Source organism: Capronia coronata (assembly GCF_000585585.1).
Source record: "Capronia coronata CBS 617.96 chromosome Unknown acBCG-supercont1.5, whole genome shotgun sequence".
Classification (NCBI taxonomy): Eukaryota; Fungi; Ascomycota; class Eurotiomycetes; order Chaetothyriales; family Herpotrichiellaceae; genus Capronia; species Capronia coronata.
In genome coordinates, this window is record NW_006912897.1 from 1,941,298 (window position 1) to 1,958,217 (window position 16,920).

General features: G+C 52.6%; 5 protein-coding genes across 5 annotated transcripts; 1 reads left to right on the plus strand and 4 right to left on the minus strand.

Moving 5' to 3' along the window:
* Positions 1-139: 139 nt before the first annotated feature.
* On the plus strand, positions 140-4,413 carry A1O1_06374 (uncharacterized protein; the record flags this gene model as incomplete). Its single annotated transcript, XM_007727253.1, has 2 exons — positions 140-1,822; positions 1,876-4,413. 2 exons carry the CDS (start codon positions 140-142, stop codon positions 4,411-4,413), a joined length of 4,221 nt encoding a protein of 1,406 aa, XP_007725443.1.
* Positions 4,414-5,171: 758 nt separating this feature from the next.
* On the minus strand, positions 5,172-6,767 carry A1O1_06375 (uncharacterized protein; the record flags this gene model as incomplete). The annotated part of the gene is made up of 1 exon (XM_007727254.1): positions 5,172-6,767. One exon carries the CDS (start codon positions 6,765-6,767, stop codon positions 5,172-5,174), a length of 1,596 nt encoding a protein of 531 aa, XP_007725444.1.
* A 940-nt stretch (positions 6,768-7,707) lies between these two features.
* Positions 7,708-9,240, minus strand: A1O1_06376 (homogentisate 1,2-dioxygenase; the record flags this gene model as incomplete). The annotated part of the gene is made up of 3 exons (XM_007727255.1): positions 7,708-7,803; positions 7,867-9,112; positions 9,173-9,240. 3 exons carry the CDS (start codon positions 9,238-9,240, stop codon positions 7,708-7,710), a joined length of 1,410 nt encoding a protein of 469 aa, XP_007725445.1.
* Positions 9,241-12,084: 2,844 nt separating this feature from the next.
* Positions 12,085-13,759, minus strand: A1O1_06377 (phenylacetate 2-hydroxylase; the record flags this gene model as incomplete). Its single annotated transcript, XM_007727256.1, has 2 exons — positions 12,085-13,034; positions 13,132-13,759. 2 exons carry the CDS (start codon positions 13,757-13,759, stop codon positions 12,085-12,087), a joined length of 1,578 nt encoding a protein of 525 aa, XP_007725446.1.
* Positions 13,760-14,705: 946 nt separating this feature from the next.
* Positions 14,706-16,048, minus strand: A1O1_06378 (fumarylacetoacetase; the record flags this gene model as incomplete). Its single annotated transcript, XM_007727257.1, has 2 exons — positions 14,706-15,049; positions 15,103-16,048. 2 exons carry the CDS (start codon positions 16,046-16,048, stop codon positions 14,706-14,708), a joined length of 1,290 nt encoding a protein of 429 aa, XP_007725447.1.
* Positions 16,049-16,920: the final 872 nt, after the last annotated feature.

A 16,920-nucleotide genomic window follows, 5' to 3' on the forward strand; every position in this document is an offset into this window, starting at 1 on the left:
GAGGATGGACTACAAATAATAATTCTGGTCTGGCAACCCTCCCACACTCTGGGTTCTTCTCACTCACTCTAAAATGGAGTCATCTGAAGGTAGTATCCTAGGTACCTCGGAGTCTCCTACCATCGTCAACGAGGTAATAATGGGGGAGAAGAACGTCGACAGCCCAGATGCTCAAGGCCAGGGCCATGATACCCCGGCCGGTCTTCCCCGCGGCCATGACTGGGCATTGACTGATCGAGTCAAAGCCCAGTATGAACGGGACATCGCAACGTATGAACGAGAGAGGAAGTTGGGCGTCACCTGGTCCAATCTGACAGTCAAGGTCGTCGCCGCGGATGCTAGCATTCACGACAACACATTATCCCAAATGAATTTACCCAGGGTCATCAAAGAAGCCCGCCAGAAGCCTCCGCTCAAGTCAATTCTGCATGGATCACATGGCTGCGTCAAGCCGGGAGAGATGCTGCTGGTCCTAGGACGACCCGGCTCCGGATGTACCACACTGCTGAAATTGCTGGCCAACAGAAGAGGGGGATACACTTCGGTTGAGGGCGACGTGTTTTACGGTTCCATGAACCAGACCGAAGCAAAAATGTATCGCGGCCAGATCGTGATGAACACCGAAGAAGAGCTGTTCTTCCCCACCTTGACCGTCGGACAGACCATCGACTTCGCAACACGGTTAAAGGTTCCCTTCAAACTACCTAACGGGGTTACTTCACGAGAAGAATATCGCCAAAAAGCCAAGGAGTTTTTGCTGGAGTCGATGGGAATCTCGCACACCGAAGACACCAAAGTCGGCAACGAATACGTCCGAGGTGTGTCCGGAGGCGAAAGAAAGCGTGTGTCGATCATCGAATGTCTGGCAACTCGGGCATCGGTCTTTTGCTGGGATAACAGTACCCGTGGGCTCGACGCCAGTACCGCCCTTGAGTACACCAAAGCATTACGTGTCATGTCGGACGTGCTCGGCATTACCACGATTGTGACCCTCTACCAAGCAGGAAATGCCATTTACGATCTCTTCGACAAAGTCTTGGTCCTGGATACGGGAAAGCAGATCTACTATGGACCGATCAAGGAGGCGAAACACTTCATGGAGGACCTCGGGTTCGTGTGTGCCGAAGGAGCCAACGTGGCCGATTTTCTCACCGGTGTCACCGTGCCCACCGAACGACAGATTCGCCCTGGATACGAGAACCGATTCCCCCGAACCGCAGACGAGCTCAAGGATCACTACGAGAAGTCTCCCGTGTTCGGGAAAATGACTGCAGAATACGAATACCCCAGCACTCCAGAAGCTGAGGCAAACACCAAAGCTTTCCAGGAGGCCGTGGTCATGGAGAAGGACAAGCAGCTCAAACACTCCAGTCCTCTGACGACGGGCTTTCTCACTCAAGTCAAGGCGTGTGTCATTCGTCAATACCAGATCATCTGGGGTGACAAGGCGACATTCTTCATCAAGCAGGCGTCGACCATCATTCAAGCCCTCATTGCCGGTTCTCTCTTCTATGACGCTCCTGACAATTCGGGAGGTCTCTTCATCAAGGGTGGTGCCCTGTTTTTTGGCCTCCTGTTCAACACTCTGTTGAGTATGTCTGAAGTCACGGATTCCTTCCTGGGTCGTCCAGTTTTGGCCAAACACAAGTCGTTCGCTTTCTTCCACCCCGGTGCCTTTTGCATTGCACAGATCACCGCGGATATTCCTCAGCTTTTGGTTCAGATCACTTGTTTCTCGGTCATTCTATATTGGATGGCCGGTCTAGGCGCCACTGCATCCCAGTTCTTCACGTTCTGGATAGTGGTGTTTTCGGCTACAATGGTAATGTTCACCACCCCCATGCTGTTCAAACACGACTAACTCATCATTCGCAGTGCATGACCGCGTGTTTCCGAGCGATTGGAGCGGCCTTTTCAACCTTTGACGCCGCCTCCAAAATCTCTGGGCTTATGATCATGGTGGTGGTCATGTACGTCGGGTACATGATCACGAAGCCTCACATGCATCCGTGGTTTGTCTGGATCTATTGGATCGATCCACTGGCCTACGCGTTTGAGTCCATCATGGGTAACGAATTCCACAACACCATCATTCCCTGTGTCGGCACCAATCTCGTTCCCAACGGGGCCGGATACACCGATGCTCAATACCAATCTTGTGCCGGTGTCGGTGGTGCCGTCTATGGCCAGACTTATGTCACGGGAGATGACTACCTGCACTCACTTTCCTACCACCATTCTCACGTTTGGCGGAATTTTGGCATCGTCTGGGCGTGGTGGGCGCTGTTCGTTTTTATTACTGTCATCTTCACCACCCGTTGGAAGTCGGATTCGGAAAAGGGCAGCAAACTTCTGATTCCACGAGAGAATGTCCATTTGGCTCGTCACATCCTGGGAGACGTGGAAACTCAGGCTCCAGAGAAACAGGTCATCAGTTCCGACTCTTCACTCAGAGAACAAAATGCCGCGGCGGAGAAAAGCGACGAGGCCTTACTCCAAAACACGTCGGTCTTCACATGGAAGAATCTGTCATACACGGTCAAGACTCCTCACGGTGATCGCAAGCTTCTCGACAACGTCCAGGGCTGGGTCAAGCCCGGCATGCTGGGCGCATTGATGGGTTCTTCTGGAGCCGGTAAGACCACCTTGTTGGACGTGCTAGCTCAGCGCAAGACCGAAGGTACCATCGAAGGCTCGATCTTGGTTGATGGTCGACCTCTACCGGTCTCATTCCAACGATCGGCCGGATACTGCGAACAGCTCGACGTCCACGAACCCTACGCCACGGTACGTGAATCATTGGAATTTTCAGCCCTCCTTCGCCAGTCGCGGCATACCCCGAGAGAAGAGAAACTCAAGTACGTCGACACCATCATCGAACTCTTGGAGTTGGGGGACCTTGAAAACACCCTGATTGGCTTCCCCGGAGCCGGTCTCTCCATCGAGCAGAGGAAGCGAGTCACCATTGGTGTGGAACTTGTGGCTAAACCCAGTATCCTCATCTTCTTGGACGAGCCGACGTCTGGTCTGGACGGACAATCGGCGTTCAACACGGTACGATTCCTGCGCAAGCTGGCCGACGTAGGTCAAGCCGTGTTGGTGACGATCCATCAACCATCCGCACAGCTCTTTGCACAATTCGACACTCTACTTCTTCTGGCCAAGGGCGGAAAAACGGTTTATTTCGGCGACATCGGAGACAACGCGGCCACCATCAAAGAATACTTCGGTCGATATGGCGCTCCTTGTCCGCCCCAAGCCAATCCGGCCGAACACATGATCGACGTCGTGTCGGGCCATCTGTCCCAAGGCCGAGACTGGGCCCAAGTATGGCTCGAATCGGCCGAATACGGCAAAGTGACGCACGAGCTGGAAGAGATCATCCACGAGGCTGTAGAGTCTGCTCCCGCGACGCACGACGACGGACACGAATTCGCCATGCCGCTATGGGCGCAGATCAAGATCGTCACGCACCGGCTGAACCTCTCCCTGTACCGCAATGTCGATTACACCAACAACAAGTTCGCGCTGCACGTTTCGTCGGCGCTCTTCAACGGCTTCTCGTTCTGGATGATCGGCTCCGGCGTAGGTGATTTGCAGCTCAAACTCTTCACCATTTTCAACTTCATCTTCGTCGCACCGGGAGTCATCAACCAGCTGCAACCCCTGTTCATCGAGCGACGGGATATCTTTGAGACGCGGGAGAAAAAGGCCAAAATGTACGACTGGAAGGCCTTCGTCACCGCCCTGATCATCTCCGAGATCCCCTACCTGTGTGTCTGCGCCCTGCTGTATTTCGTCTGCTGGTACTACACGGTCGGATTCTCGGGTGACAGCAACGCCGGCGGCGGGACCTTTTTCGTCATGCTCTTCTACGAATTCCTGTACACCGGCATCGGGCAGTTCATCGCCGCATACGCGCCCAACGCGCTGTTCGCGTCGCTGGTCAACCCCCTGGTCATCGGCACGCTGGTGTCCTTCTGTGGCACGCTCGTGCCGTACGGCCAGATCCAGGCGTTCTGGCGGTACTGGATTTACTGGATGAATCCCTTTAATTACCTCATGGGATCCCTGCTGGTCTTTGACGTCTGGGACTCCAAAGTCAAGTGCAAAAAGCATGAGTTCGCCATCTTCAACACCCCGTCCAACGTGACCTGTCGCGAATACTTGGCCGATTATCTCCAGGGTCCTCAGGGCGCGCTTGCGAACCTCACCAATCCGGATGCCACGAGCGATTGCCAGGTCTGCGAATACAAGACCGGGGCCGATTATTTGTATACGTTGAATCTCAAGCATCAGTACGATGGCTGGAGAGACGCGGCCATTGTCGTCATCTTCGTCTTCAGCTCGTATGCGCTCGTCTATCTGTTGATGAAGCTGCGGACGAAGCAGAGCAAGAAGGCTGAAGGATAAGGTTTTCAGTCGAGGACAATCCGAAGTCTCTTGTTTATACCTTGTTTCAGCGGTCTCGTCTTTTGGTTGTTTTTTGTTTGGGAGAAAGTCTGGCTTGTCATTTGTGACACTTATTGGTCAAGACTGGCGAATGTTTCTGTTCAAGACGGTGCAAGTTCCAACTAGAGGAGCTCGGAAGTGCCAAAGGAGTCAGGACGATAGATTTGGCATTATGGCATGGGCATGAAACTCTAGAGAATACCTGACAGACAGTTAGAGTGGATAGATCTAGAGACCACATACTGCTGTCGTATAGAGAATAGATTGATGGCCGCCCGAAGTGGACAATCTCCAGTAGGGTCTCAGAACATACTGTGTACATATCTCGACTCGATACGTTGGCTGATAGTGTCGACACGTCGAGAACAGCCTTGCTGAGTCAGCATTCCCTTTCGCCCTCCTGTATTCAGACTAAGGCCGTCGGATTTGTACCCAATACTGGTGCCGGCCATTAGTCACTTGAGCTTTTGCAAAGACTGATACAGAAAGTGCTTTTGTGATTGTTCTACACTTCACCTATCGATCCGTCTATGTAGAAGCCACGCCAAGGTCTGTATACTTCGACTCTGGTTAAACATGAAGTCGTACAGCACAGTCAGTATCGTTCCACGAGGTTCCGTCGTGTATCAAAAAGGCATGCTCGATCGCTTCGTCTGCGTCGACGTCAGAGTCTGCCGCAGGGAGTTTGGGAGGAACCGGTTTCTCATGAAGTCAAGCTCTCATGAAGTCAGTAGATCCCTCACACTCATTGCCTTAGTTTTGTCTCTGTGACCCCAGCCTTGATCCATGCGCTCGTTCCCTCTCTCGAGATTCTGACCCCTTCCACCACCTCTCCACTCGTTCGTGAGCATCATAAGAGCGGCACCAGCTGTGGCTTCTGCAGTGGCCGAGACATCACTTAACACTGCGGGTGATTTGCTCTGAGTGCTTCTATCACATTGAACGCTGACGTTCATATGAGCAAGTTGCAGTGATGAACCGGCCAGGAGTGATGGCTGGGGATGAGGCAGTGGTAGATGCATTACCGCAGGCGATGGGAGCGATTGGATATTAGGGCTGGGATCGGAAGATTGGTTCACTGTTGTCCATGACCCAGACGTTGACGGCGCGTTGCAACCCAATGCTCCACTACCTGCTAACATACTGACATTACTGGCCTTTTGAGTGCGGCTCAGATCAGATGACGAATGGGTACAGTTGAGTGCTGGACTGAGGACAGTAGAGGTAGGTGTTGCCGAGGTAGCATCAGAGTGAGCGGCCAACTGGACTGGCGGGATTGTGGACGAACCCTTACAGTGGGAAACGACAGGTCGATTCTGGGATCGCGCTGAATGATTTTCTCGACTTTGTGACTGAGACTGCAACTGTGGAGAGGAATAGGACCAACTGCTTGGGGAGGCGTTCGAATATGTAGCCGAGTCTCTCAAAGACGATTCGTTGGTCGTGACCGTAGAATGATTGTAGCCTTGCCGTACGACGGGAGACGCTGGTGGGGAGACTTGCTCGCCGATTTTGTCAGGAATCTCTTCCACTTCTTCATTTTCGTCGACGTATTCCGATTGCTCGTAAAGCTTGGTCCGACTCGATTCGAATTCACCCTTTTTCTCATTCTCGGTCTTGAGTTGTGCCACACATCCTTCCAGATATCGGACATACTCGATGCCTGCCTGCAGAATGGCCAGTTTATGCATTTCCACCCCCTCACAGGCAGGAATCATGTCTTTCAGCACGCCGAACTCTTCATTCATTTTACACCGTCTGCGCCGCTCGATAATGCTGTGAGCAGTCTTGCGAGCTATTTTCCGACCTGCCGCATTGGTGGCCGAAGACTGCTTCTGTTTGGACTTGGTCGAGGCAGCAGTTTGCTTCGAGCTTGAAGTGTGAGCAGCCGCAGCCGATGCTGGAGGATGGTAGTCAGCCGAAGAGGATTTGGCTGTGGTCAAGGGCTTTGGTTTCATCTGGATGATCTTCCTAGCACGACTAGGCGGTGGTGGAAGCTCGCAACTCGATAGGATATTGACCGGCTCTTTGCTATACTTGATGACACCAGAGGCCGTCCGCTTATGTCGAGGGCTCGAATAAAGAGCATTGTCCTTTGGTGAGATGGGAGGAGTATTTTGAGGGACTGCAACGCCGAATGAAGTTCCTCGAGGGGACGACTTCGACCTGTTGAGCTGGATGTCTGTCTCGCTCGAACGGAGGGCCGGAGGAGGTAGAGCAAACATTAGCTCCGTCTCCGAGGATGTAATCGTCTTTTCCAGTGCTTGTAGGTCCGTCGAATTGGTCGGCGTAGGAGGAGGGCGTGGCCGGGGCATGTTGGACGGTGGACTGAAGCAAGAGGACACCACAAGGATGGCACAAAAACTTTAGGGAACTGCTGCTAGGTTTTCGGATGGATTGATCTGACTGAAGGAGAATAGACAGCCAGACGCAGCGCGGAAGTGATCAAGGTCCTGTCACTCGAGGCAAGGGGCATTTGGTATTGACAGAGTTTCAGGGCAAGACACGGGACAAAAGGAGGCGGAACTGGGAATTGAGATGATGGTCAATAGAGTCAGCATTTATCAAGGGCAGATACAGAGAAAGGAGAGCAGAGAGGTGGTCTTCAAATAGCAGGCAGACAGTAATAAGGCAGGATCACAGGAACAATCATGCAAACAAGACGAGAGGAGACAGTCACAAACGGGCATGTGTTGAATGAAGCACACGACACTCGTCAACCTGAACCGACAACCCTCGTGTGTGGTAGATGGCAGATGATAGGAGGATCCGAAGATGGAGGCAACATTGCTCGACCTGTTTGCGGATTGTCGCCATCATTGAAACTGCGCAACTCAAAGTCGACGACACGACGACAGGAACGTGGAAGACATTGCACGTGTAGAGCGAGCTGGGTGTGATTGGCACTACGTATAAGTTGTTTAGAGACTGAACGCGCTATCAGTAGTAGTGACGGCAACTAATAAACTTGGGGTTTAGGGGCTCTTTAGGCTGTTCAGGCGTCATAAGCCCCTGCAATTAGGCTTGGAAGACAGATGGCGGGGGTGCTAAGGTGCTTCTCTCGACTCCGCCAGGGTCCCCGCTTCACACAAAAAAAGTGCCCGAGACCATGCATCATGAAAATAGACTGGACAAGACCACAGAAGTCAAACACAGCCAAATTGAGAGAGGTCGGAGATCTGTTCATACCACTGCGGTATCAACTATCCCAATGGTCAACAGACAACTTCTCCATGATCCCTCGACCGAATGTGTTCACTTGATATCCTTCTTTTCTCCGTTTCCCACCCCATTCGAATCCGGTCGCTTGAAATGCACCTTCAAAGGTTCCCAGGAATGAGCATTGTACTCCTGTAGACGGTCGTTAGCATATATACCATCATTACCAGAGACAGGCAGACAGCAGACACTCACCTTCTGCACCTTCTGACATTTCTTCAGTCCCCAGTCCGTGACGCCGACCATCAGACAACTTTCAAACATGAACGCCATGCTACCCTCGCCCACCTTCTGAGGCTGCAAATCCATCGTCGACGCCTTTTCGAAAGTCTGCATGTCTGGACCATGCCCACTCATCGTATTATGTAAACTGGCACCAGCCGGTTGGAAGCCTCCTTTTCCGGCCCCCTTGGCATCGTAATTGCCCATGATAAGCCCCATAAACTCGGACATGGTATTGCGATGATACCAAGGTGGCCGGAAGGTGTCTTCGGCGACGAGCCACCGAGGAGGAAATATAACAAAATCCGCAACCGCTGTGCCTGCACCATGCGAGTGTGACGGAGCAGTAAGAACGGTAAAGATGGACGGGTCAGGATGGTCGTGAGAAATGCTGCCGATCACGGCGAACCGGCCAAGGTCATATTTGTAGGGATGGTAGGTCCCATGCCAGGCTACAACGTCGAACGGAGTGTGTGACTGCTTGGCCGCGAACAGGTTGCCCGCGAACTTGCCGTACAGAGTCCATTCGGTATCGTCATAATCCTCGTCAAAGTCGGCCACAGGAGTCTGAAAGTCTCGTGCGTTGGCCAACCCATTCGACCCGATCGGACCCAACTCGGGCAGCTTGAAGTGACCCTGATACAATTCCAGAATGTATCCCCTCACAGGTTCCCCATCATGCAGTGTGACATGGTATCGGATGCCGCGCGGAATCACGCAGATTTCATTTGGTCGTACCAGCATCCTACCAAATTCAGTGCGAATGTCGAGGACCCCATGTTGTGGAACGATCAAAAAGTCTCCATCCGCGCTGTAGAAGGCCGTCTTATCGGGCATGGTGGCGCCAGCCGCGTAGATGTATATGCCGATACCCTGTTTCATGACCGGGTCGCCCGCTCCTGCCACCAGGTGCAGCGAGTGGATCCAAGACACCTCCTTGTCGAAATCAAACGGATCCCATCGCAGTTGATTTGGGATGGCGTTGAAATGGGTGCCGAAACTTGGGGTGGGAGTGGTCAACGATTCGGCCGAGGTGGAAGGGACGGGCTCGAAGTTCTGATGACTCGCCGAAGGGAGGATTCGATAGAGCCATGATTGCAGGTTGTCGTCTCGGGGTGCGGTGAAAGCAGTGCCCGACAACTTTTCGTTATACAACCCGTAGGGACATTTCTGAGGCGAATTGGCCGCCAGCGGCAACGCACCCTTTATGGCTTCAGTCCTGCGCGACAGTGTTAGCTTGTGTCCGTCACAACAACACTGTCCATTCAGCTTTTCTTACTCTTTGTATCCCCCGAACCCATTCAGATATTCGTACGTATCGGTCACAGCGAATGGGGTTACAGGCATCGTCGATGGCTTGTTCGTCGGTGAAGGTGCTCACGTTGCGAACTAGACAGAAGAAATGTCAGTCTGGAACAACAGACGATGTAGAGTTGAGAACCGGCCAAGGTCGAGGTCGAGGTTGGGCAGCTGAGGGGAACAAGCTGAGGTCGAACTTACTTGTGAGGGGAGTTTTGTACTTGATGTTGATGTCCTTGTTCTCACGGTGCCGTTCGATGGCCTCCTGCAAACGTTTGAGGCCCTGCATGAGGGGCAATGTTGTCGCTAGATCACCTGAAATCGAGTAAATGCATGGACTGGCCACAGTCAAGAGAGGAGAGTGCGGAATGGGTCGAAGGGAAGTGAGGATTGATTCCGTGGGGAGAAATATGAATGAAATCGCGAAGGGCTCAGGGCCCTGGGCATACGCAGGATCGGTAACGAGTGGGCCGCCTCTGTGAGATCAAAAGCAACTTGTGGACAGAAGGAAAAGGTGGGCACCCGGCATCTAGGGGCCATGATCATGTCCAACTTGGGAGTGGGCGGCCTCCGAGAGCGAATGTAGCGCTGGAAATCGTCCATGATACGAAGAGGACAAGAAAATGGGTGGGATGGAGATCGATGGATGGAGTGACGGACGCAGCTGTGAATGGTCGACGAGCGAGGACGGCGGAACCAGGCGTAGCTTTTTTCCACGAACACAAACAAGATCGCAGTCGCAATAGCGGGATGTCGATCGCCAGGACCAATACTTGTCGGGGCGTGAACACTCTAGGTGACGCCAGGTCCCCTAGCAGGTAGCAGCTGTGCCCCAGCAAGCCTAAAGAAATTGAGCCGGAGGCGCCGCCGACCAAAACATCAATGCCGACTTTGCCGCGATATGGCACCCCAAGAAAAGGACTGCGCAGCCCATCAACACCTAAGCAGGTTTGCTTGCTTGCTTCGATTTGGTGTCTGCCCGTTAGGCTGTTTGCTGAGCCTGCCATCGTATAGCCGACCTCATTCCAATAATCTTTCTTCAATAGCTCGAACATGGCGATGCTGCGACGTCGGGTCGGACATCTAGGGTCAAAAATAAACCGTCGCCCGACACTGGTTGTATTATTGGCGTTTGATGACTGCGATTTAGGCGCTCGCCCCGGCCGGAGGCCCTAGAGGCACAGGGCCACTCGTGGGCAGGGCACAACTCAACACAAACCGGACTGGAGGGTAGGCGGTGGCATGCCTGATAACCCAGAGATGTCACAAGCAACCACTTGAAGCTTCTTGTGTCTGGGGTTGCATCAGAGACCTCGAGACAATTCTGCCGGTATTTTCGCAACAGTATTGCGCCCGGCGGCTGAACTGCGCCTTGGCAGGATGCGCCCAGCAATGGACACGGCACGTACAGAACTCTCCGAGTATTGTTGTCTGAGGACAGGTAGTAGTCAGGTCAGGATTCGAAGGACATCCGAGATAATGACGCCTTCAGGTCGTCGTCAGGTTCGCCCGTGTTCTAGAAAAGATACCTGCGACCACGCTCACACCCGATCGCACGTTGTTGATCGAAAGCACCCTTGACCGTCGATCGCAGGGGAAAATAGCCTGACGTTCGAGCTCCCGAACTCTTACACTCGATGGTCCTCGTTATCGTTCATCTTCGAACCCCGAGTGGCAAAAAGAGGCTTGCTATCCAAAAGCCTCACGCGCATCTCCAGTGACACTTCTTAGCGGCACGGGATTGCCGAGGATGGAACGAGTCTGCTCAGCGAATCATGTCACTTTCATTGCCCTGTTCCTTTGCTCTTATGTCATCGGTCAGTTCGTCTCTCGTGCCGCCAGTATTGAGGACGTGTGTCCATGTCCATTTGCCGAAAGAACGCAGAGGGAGTTATATGCAGAACTTCACGAGAAGCGGCTTGCACGATATCGGACCGCAGCGAATGGAAAGATCAAAGAGTCTGGACAAACACTGGCAGATAGGAGCACGGCACAACCTGACCGCGAGACAACGTGATTGTGATAGGGCATGGCGTGCTGTTTCTTGTTGACTAAACTCCAGTCTCAAATCTCACTCACCTTGCGTGGTCTTGATTTTCCGTCTCCGCCGCTGTTCCAACGAGTCCTTGGTGATCTGAATGATCTCGCTCCGCTGCCACCATTTCACTTGCTCTGTTGCATAAGAGTCCCGTGAACTTGACATGGCGGGAGGTAGGTAGACTGGACTGCGGTGAGTCGAGCGCTGTAGGTGTGGCTAGAGGAAGGCTGCCTTTAATCTGATGTCTGGTGTCGCTTTCTGCTCGACTGGGTGTCTTATGGCGGATGTGTTGGATGAAATAGGCAGGTATGTGTAGATACGTGCTCTCCGACTGGCAGAAGTTTCGAACTTGTGGGCTTCAGGACAAGCAGGAATGTCTGGGATAGGTATGTGGACGCAATGAGCAACGGACGTATAGTGTGAGCTGACAAGAATGGGCACTGGGGTTAAAGATAAAAAGGATGATGAGTTGAGAAAGTCATTGATACGCGAGGTATGTGGACGTCTTTCGGTCAGGCAGGTGCAGAGTTAGGAAGGTGCTGGTCGGTCAACAGGCGTTTGCACAAATCACCCGTTGATCACTTGAGAGGTATAGCTTGATGCCGGCGTGATGCAAATTCCAACAGATGTACTGGTTTAACTGGATACTCACGAATCACTACTCAATTGACACATATCTTGACAGCCTCGATAGAGGGAATAAGATATGATTCACGATCGGGAGTGCGACGTATATTCAGCCCAGCCCAGCGCCAACAAGTGACAGACATACCATCCAGTCAGTTTCAATATCTATCTCGATAACTGCTTCCACGATCCCGCACGTCCTGTCTCCTCCGACATTGATCCTCTGTCTACAAATCCTTAGTCCTCTCCTCACTCGCACGAATCCATCGATCCAGAGCATCTTTATCCCTGATCCTAAACCCGACCTTGAACGGTTTCGGCTCCGTCGTCAGCGCGGTCGGGATGCTATTACACTCCAAGGCATCAAGGACCGGCCAATCGCCCGTATCCTGGGCCGGCCCAAAGCGAAACGCGACAATCATCCTCAAAAACGCCGTATAGATCTCGCGGTTGGCCAGATGCGAGCCCACACACATGCGACTGCCCGCGCCGTACGCATAATGCGGCGTGCCACCACTGCCTTCCTGGTCATGCAGGTATCGCTCCGGCATGAACTGCGTCGGATCCTTGAAATGGCTCTCGTCGTAATCGGCCGCCCAGGCGTTCATGTAGAACGTGCTGCCGGCGGGGACAACCGCGTCGTTGTACTTGATGTCCTTGATACTCGTCCGAGGCAGGCACACGGGAATGACGGTGAAGAAGCGGAGAATCTCCTTGGTCAGGGCTGTGATGTACGGCACCTTTTCCTCCAGCAGGCATTTCTCCCACGCCTCGCCGTCATTGGGGTAGACTTTCATGATCTCCTCGTACGCCTTTTGCTGGATCCGTTGTCCCTGCGGCGAGGCCAGGTATCCTAGGCCCATGATCATGTTGCCTGGGACGGTGTCGATGCCGGCCGAGACCATGGTCAGACAGATACTTTTGAGTTCTGCTTCGTTGAGTGTCTCTTCGGGGTCCTTGATGATGTTGCCGGTGATGCATGGTCGGTCGGTTCCGTTGGCGATTCGGTCCTTGAGCATGTTGAGAAAAGCGGTCAAGTAGCGGTCCCGACGCTCACGGTATTCGGCAGCTGATTTGTTCTGGCGAGAGATCAACGGGAGGCGTAGGAGCGGGAGATAGTCCTGCCAGTTGTTCGATGTGCTACGGAAGTTGGACACTACCCGTTCAACATGCACCACTATAGAGGTTTGTCATAGGTTAGCCATTTTCCTGGCAGTCTACCTTGAGCAAGTCGGATCGAGGGAATGTGGAAATGGAAACGGAGAGCAACCAACCTTCTCGAAGCAGCTCCTGGTCTATTCCCCCGTCAATACGAACGCCATAATTCAGAGTCAAGCTGGTATTGAGGGCGAACCGGTGGAAATACTTGCGAGGGTCCAGGTCGATCGTTCCGTCCTTGCTGTCCTTGTACATGTCCCTGATGGCCACACAGCTTTCCAGGTCGATGAACGGCATATAGCTCTGAACGGCAGGTCTATTCAATGCCGTCGCTGCCACTTTGCGTCGTCGCTTGCACGATTCGTCCCACGGAGAAGTTCCGATGGTGAACCCTTGACTGCTGGAGACAACGCTGTGGAAGGTATACAGCGTAGGTCGGGAGATCAGGGCGGACTGGTTCGTGATCCAGAAATGTCGGACCGAGTCGAATGTGTTGGCCCAGATGATGCGGCGATTGCCCAGGCGAGTCTGGAAGACGGGCCAGCCGTACTTCTTTGCCCATTCGCCCGTGACGCGTGCATGGTCCTGGCCGAGTTGAAGAAGGTTGCCGAATAGCGGTACCCCGGGGATCTCGGGCAACCCTTTGATCTTTGGCTGGTCCGTGGAATTGAGATATCGGATCAGGAAGTATCCCAGTGTGAGAAGGATGAAAGAGACTGCCGTGGGGGATAGCGCTACAACCATCTTTGAAGATAGAAATGATCCACCAAATTGCCCCCGATCCGTATAGTGTCGTGTAGCGAAGGGGAGAATTGTTCGTTCGACTTGATAACGTGGAAGTATTTTGGTACTGTATACACAGATGCTGCACAATGATCTTGTTATGCCCTCATGCTCTCCCTTCTTCGTCAAGGGCAAGCTTCGAAATTGAAGGATTGATCAGGCACTTGGCTATGGTAGCATAAGATGGAAAACAACAATCGGGAACGACGAGGGTGCGTGACAACAAAAGATGAGGGACCGCCACTTATATCTTCTTCGTGTAGATTCGTGATGAGCATCAGGTATATAACATTTTGCACGAAATTCGGTGATCAAAAGTCAGAGGTCAAACCTGAGCCGCTTACCACCGGGCATCCTCACCTACCAAACAGCCTATTCGTCCTTTCCATGTCATCTACTGGGAGGGGTCAGCAATCTGCAAGACAGCGTCAAGGAAGAGGCGGGGAAGAAACCGCTGTCATCCTTGGTCTGTGTGGGATGCTGACGGCGGAAATATGGCCGTTCAGACCGCGGGACTGTGAAGAGAACAAAAAAAACGGTTTGGAGTGGGGTGTCTGGGGTAAGAACTAGACTAACCTGATCATCCTGTATCCCAGTCCGTCAAATCAATAAGATGGCCATTATTGGACCCTGGGGGAGGCGGGGCGGCAATTCCCCATACTAGATCTCCTCAACCGGATACGGGGCACGAGCTGGATCTCCAGGTCTCCAAGGCGGAATTGAGGACGTCTCTGGGTTCTTGGTACAGTGCTTGATACTCCGGATCTCCATCCATGTCGATACATCAAGCGTTGACATCTGGTAGCACAGATATCTTGTTGACTGCTTCAATTCATTGTCACTCTTTCGTGATGGCCGTTCAAGGCTCACTACAATCCAGAACCGTCGTCCGTGGTATCTGACCCCATCAAATCTTCGGTGCTGGGAGGATCTTGCCCGAGCATTCCCCAAAGCCGACCAGACCTGACTCCTCGGTGCCGGATACTCCGTAGAAAGTAATGGTGTCTCCATCCTCCAAGAACTTACGCTCAACTCCACCGTTCAGCTGGATGGTTTGCTTTCCGCCCTTGGTGATCTCGAGCATGCTGCCTTCTGTCCCTGGCTCCGACCCACTAATCGTGCCGGACCCCAACAGGTCACCTAATGCCATGGGGCATCCGCCGATTGTATGATGGGCGAGCATCTGCGGAAACGAGAAGAGCAGGTGTCGACCGTTGGAGTTGAGGATGTTTGTCGGCGGTTTTCCGTCGGCTGTGCGGGATTAGGTTCATATTTACACAAGATCGTCAGGACACAAAACTCACGTGTGATATCCACCTGTAATCGGATGTCATAAACATTCTTTTCCTCCTTTTCCTGCAAATACGGTAATAGCTCCGTCTCGTTAGGAATACCAGTGCATCGGAACGGCTCCAACGCATCGACCAGCACGACCCAGGGGCTGATGGTCGATCCAAAGTTTTTTGCCAGAAATGGTCCCAATGGAACATATTCCCAAGCTTGGATGTCTCGTGCAGACCAATCGTTCAGCAAAACAAAGCCGAAGATGTGGTCGGCCGCCTCAGAGATCGGAATGTTGGTGCCCATCGCATTACCCTTGCACACAAAGGCGCCCAACTCCAGCTCAATATCAAGTCGTTTGCAGGGACTGAAGGTTGGTACCTTGGGCGTTGCTGCCGGGCTCTCCAGAATTTGACCATTGGGTCTGGTGATTGGCGTCCCCGAAACAACGACCGATGATGCTCGACCGTGGTATCCAACAGGCAAATGCGTATAATTCGGTTGAAGGGCGTTATCGGGTCCGCGAAATAGAGAGCCCACATTAAAGGCGTGGTTCTTGCCGGCATAAAAATCGGTGTAGTCTCCTATGTGCATAGGCAGGTGCATGGTGACTTGATCACGTCGCAGCAAAGACTTCTCCTGCAGGCTGGGATTGCGTTGTAACACATCTGGGATGGACGTGTTCTCGGCAAAGACAACTTGCAGATATTTCCTCACAGCGCGATGGACTGGTCTGCCCAATGCAGCAAAATCGTTGAGCGTTGGCTTGGAGAAACATGCAACATCAAATCCCAGGGATGACAGAGCCCCAGATGCCGAGAATTCTTGGAGGTCCAAACAGTGATCACCAACGGCCACAGCTGGTCGGGGCGTTGGTTTGGATGGTGTCGAGATGATGCCAAAGGGCAGATTGGCCAGAGAGAAATGACTGGACTTTGGAATGGGAAACCACGACTTGAGAGATGCCATGATGGGTTCAATGTGTTTCTCGGTCGTGTCTAGAGAATATCTGCGATCAATTCTTCCTTGAGACTTACCGTGGACTGTCTAAGGTCTGGTTTTGGATGTTTGAAGCTGAGATGGGGAGCCTCCGATGGACAGGATACAGCTTGTTCGGAGTAATTCCGTTATTCCCCAGATATGTACTCGAGTCCTTGTCTCCCGGCTCTCGCTAACTACCCCTCAGGTTGAATTCAGTCATCCGGTAAGACTGGACATAAATCGACCCGTTGTTCTGTCAGACAGCCTCGCATAAGAGTTCGTTTGTTCTGAGAGCCCGTTCGACATGATCAAGCGTGCTGGGCGTGAAGTGGGCAGGGTCTGAGATCTACCTGCGATCTGCGAGTTCGGCCATGACTTTGCATGTCTCTGGACCCTGTGAAAGATATGAGAAGATATGAGATCTTACCGAGGATCAAGAAGTGTCTCTGCACAGATTCAGATTCATTTCCTCAAGGATTGGTAGACCGGACGACGATGTCTCCATGCTCTCTGTGCAAAGTACAACTTGTTCTTCTCCCGCATGCTGGAAAGGACGAGAAAAACACCCATCACGTGACCGTCGGGTACATTTCCCAACCGGGCAATGACGACATGACGGCGATTCGGTCGGCGAAACCCAAAGAATCCATCGAAATGCATTGAACGACGAAACGATGATGATGATGGAGAGAACAATTCGTCGCCTGCGTTATCGTCCATCATCTGCAGAAAAACCAAGAAATAAAATGCCCTCGTGAAACCTATGCCATTACTTTTACGGTGAGAATACCACAACAATTGACAGTTACTAGACCTTCCACAGTACACCACCACCTCGTTCCGAGAGCTCTCGTTTCCTA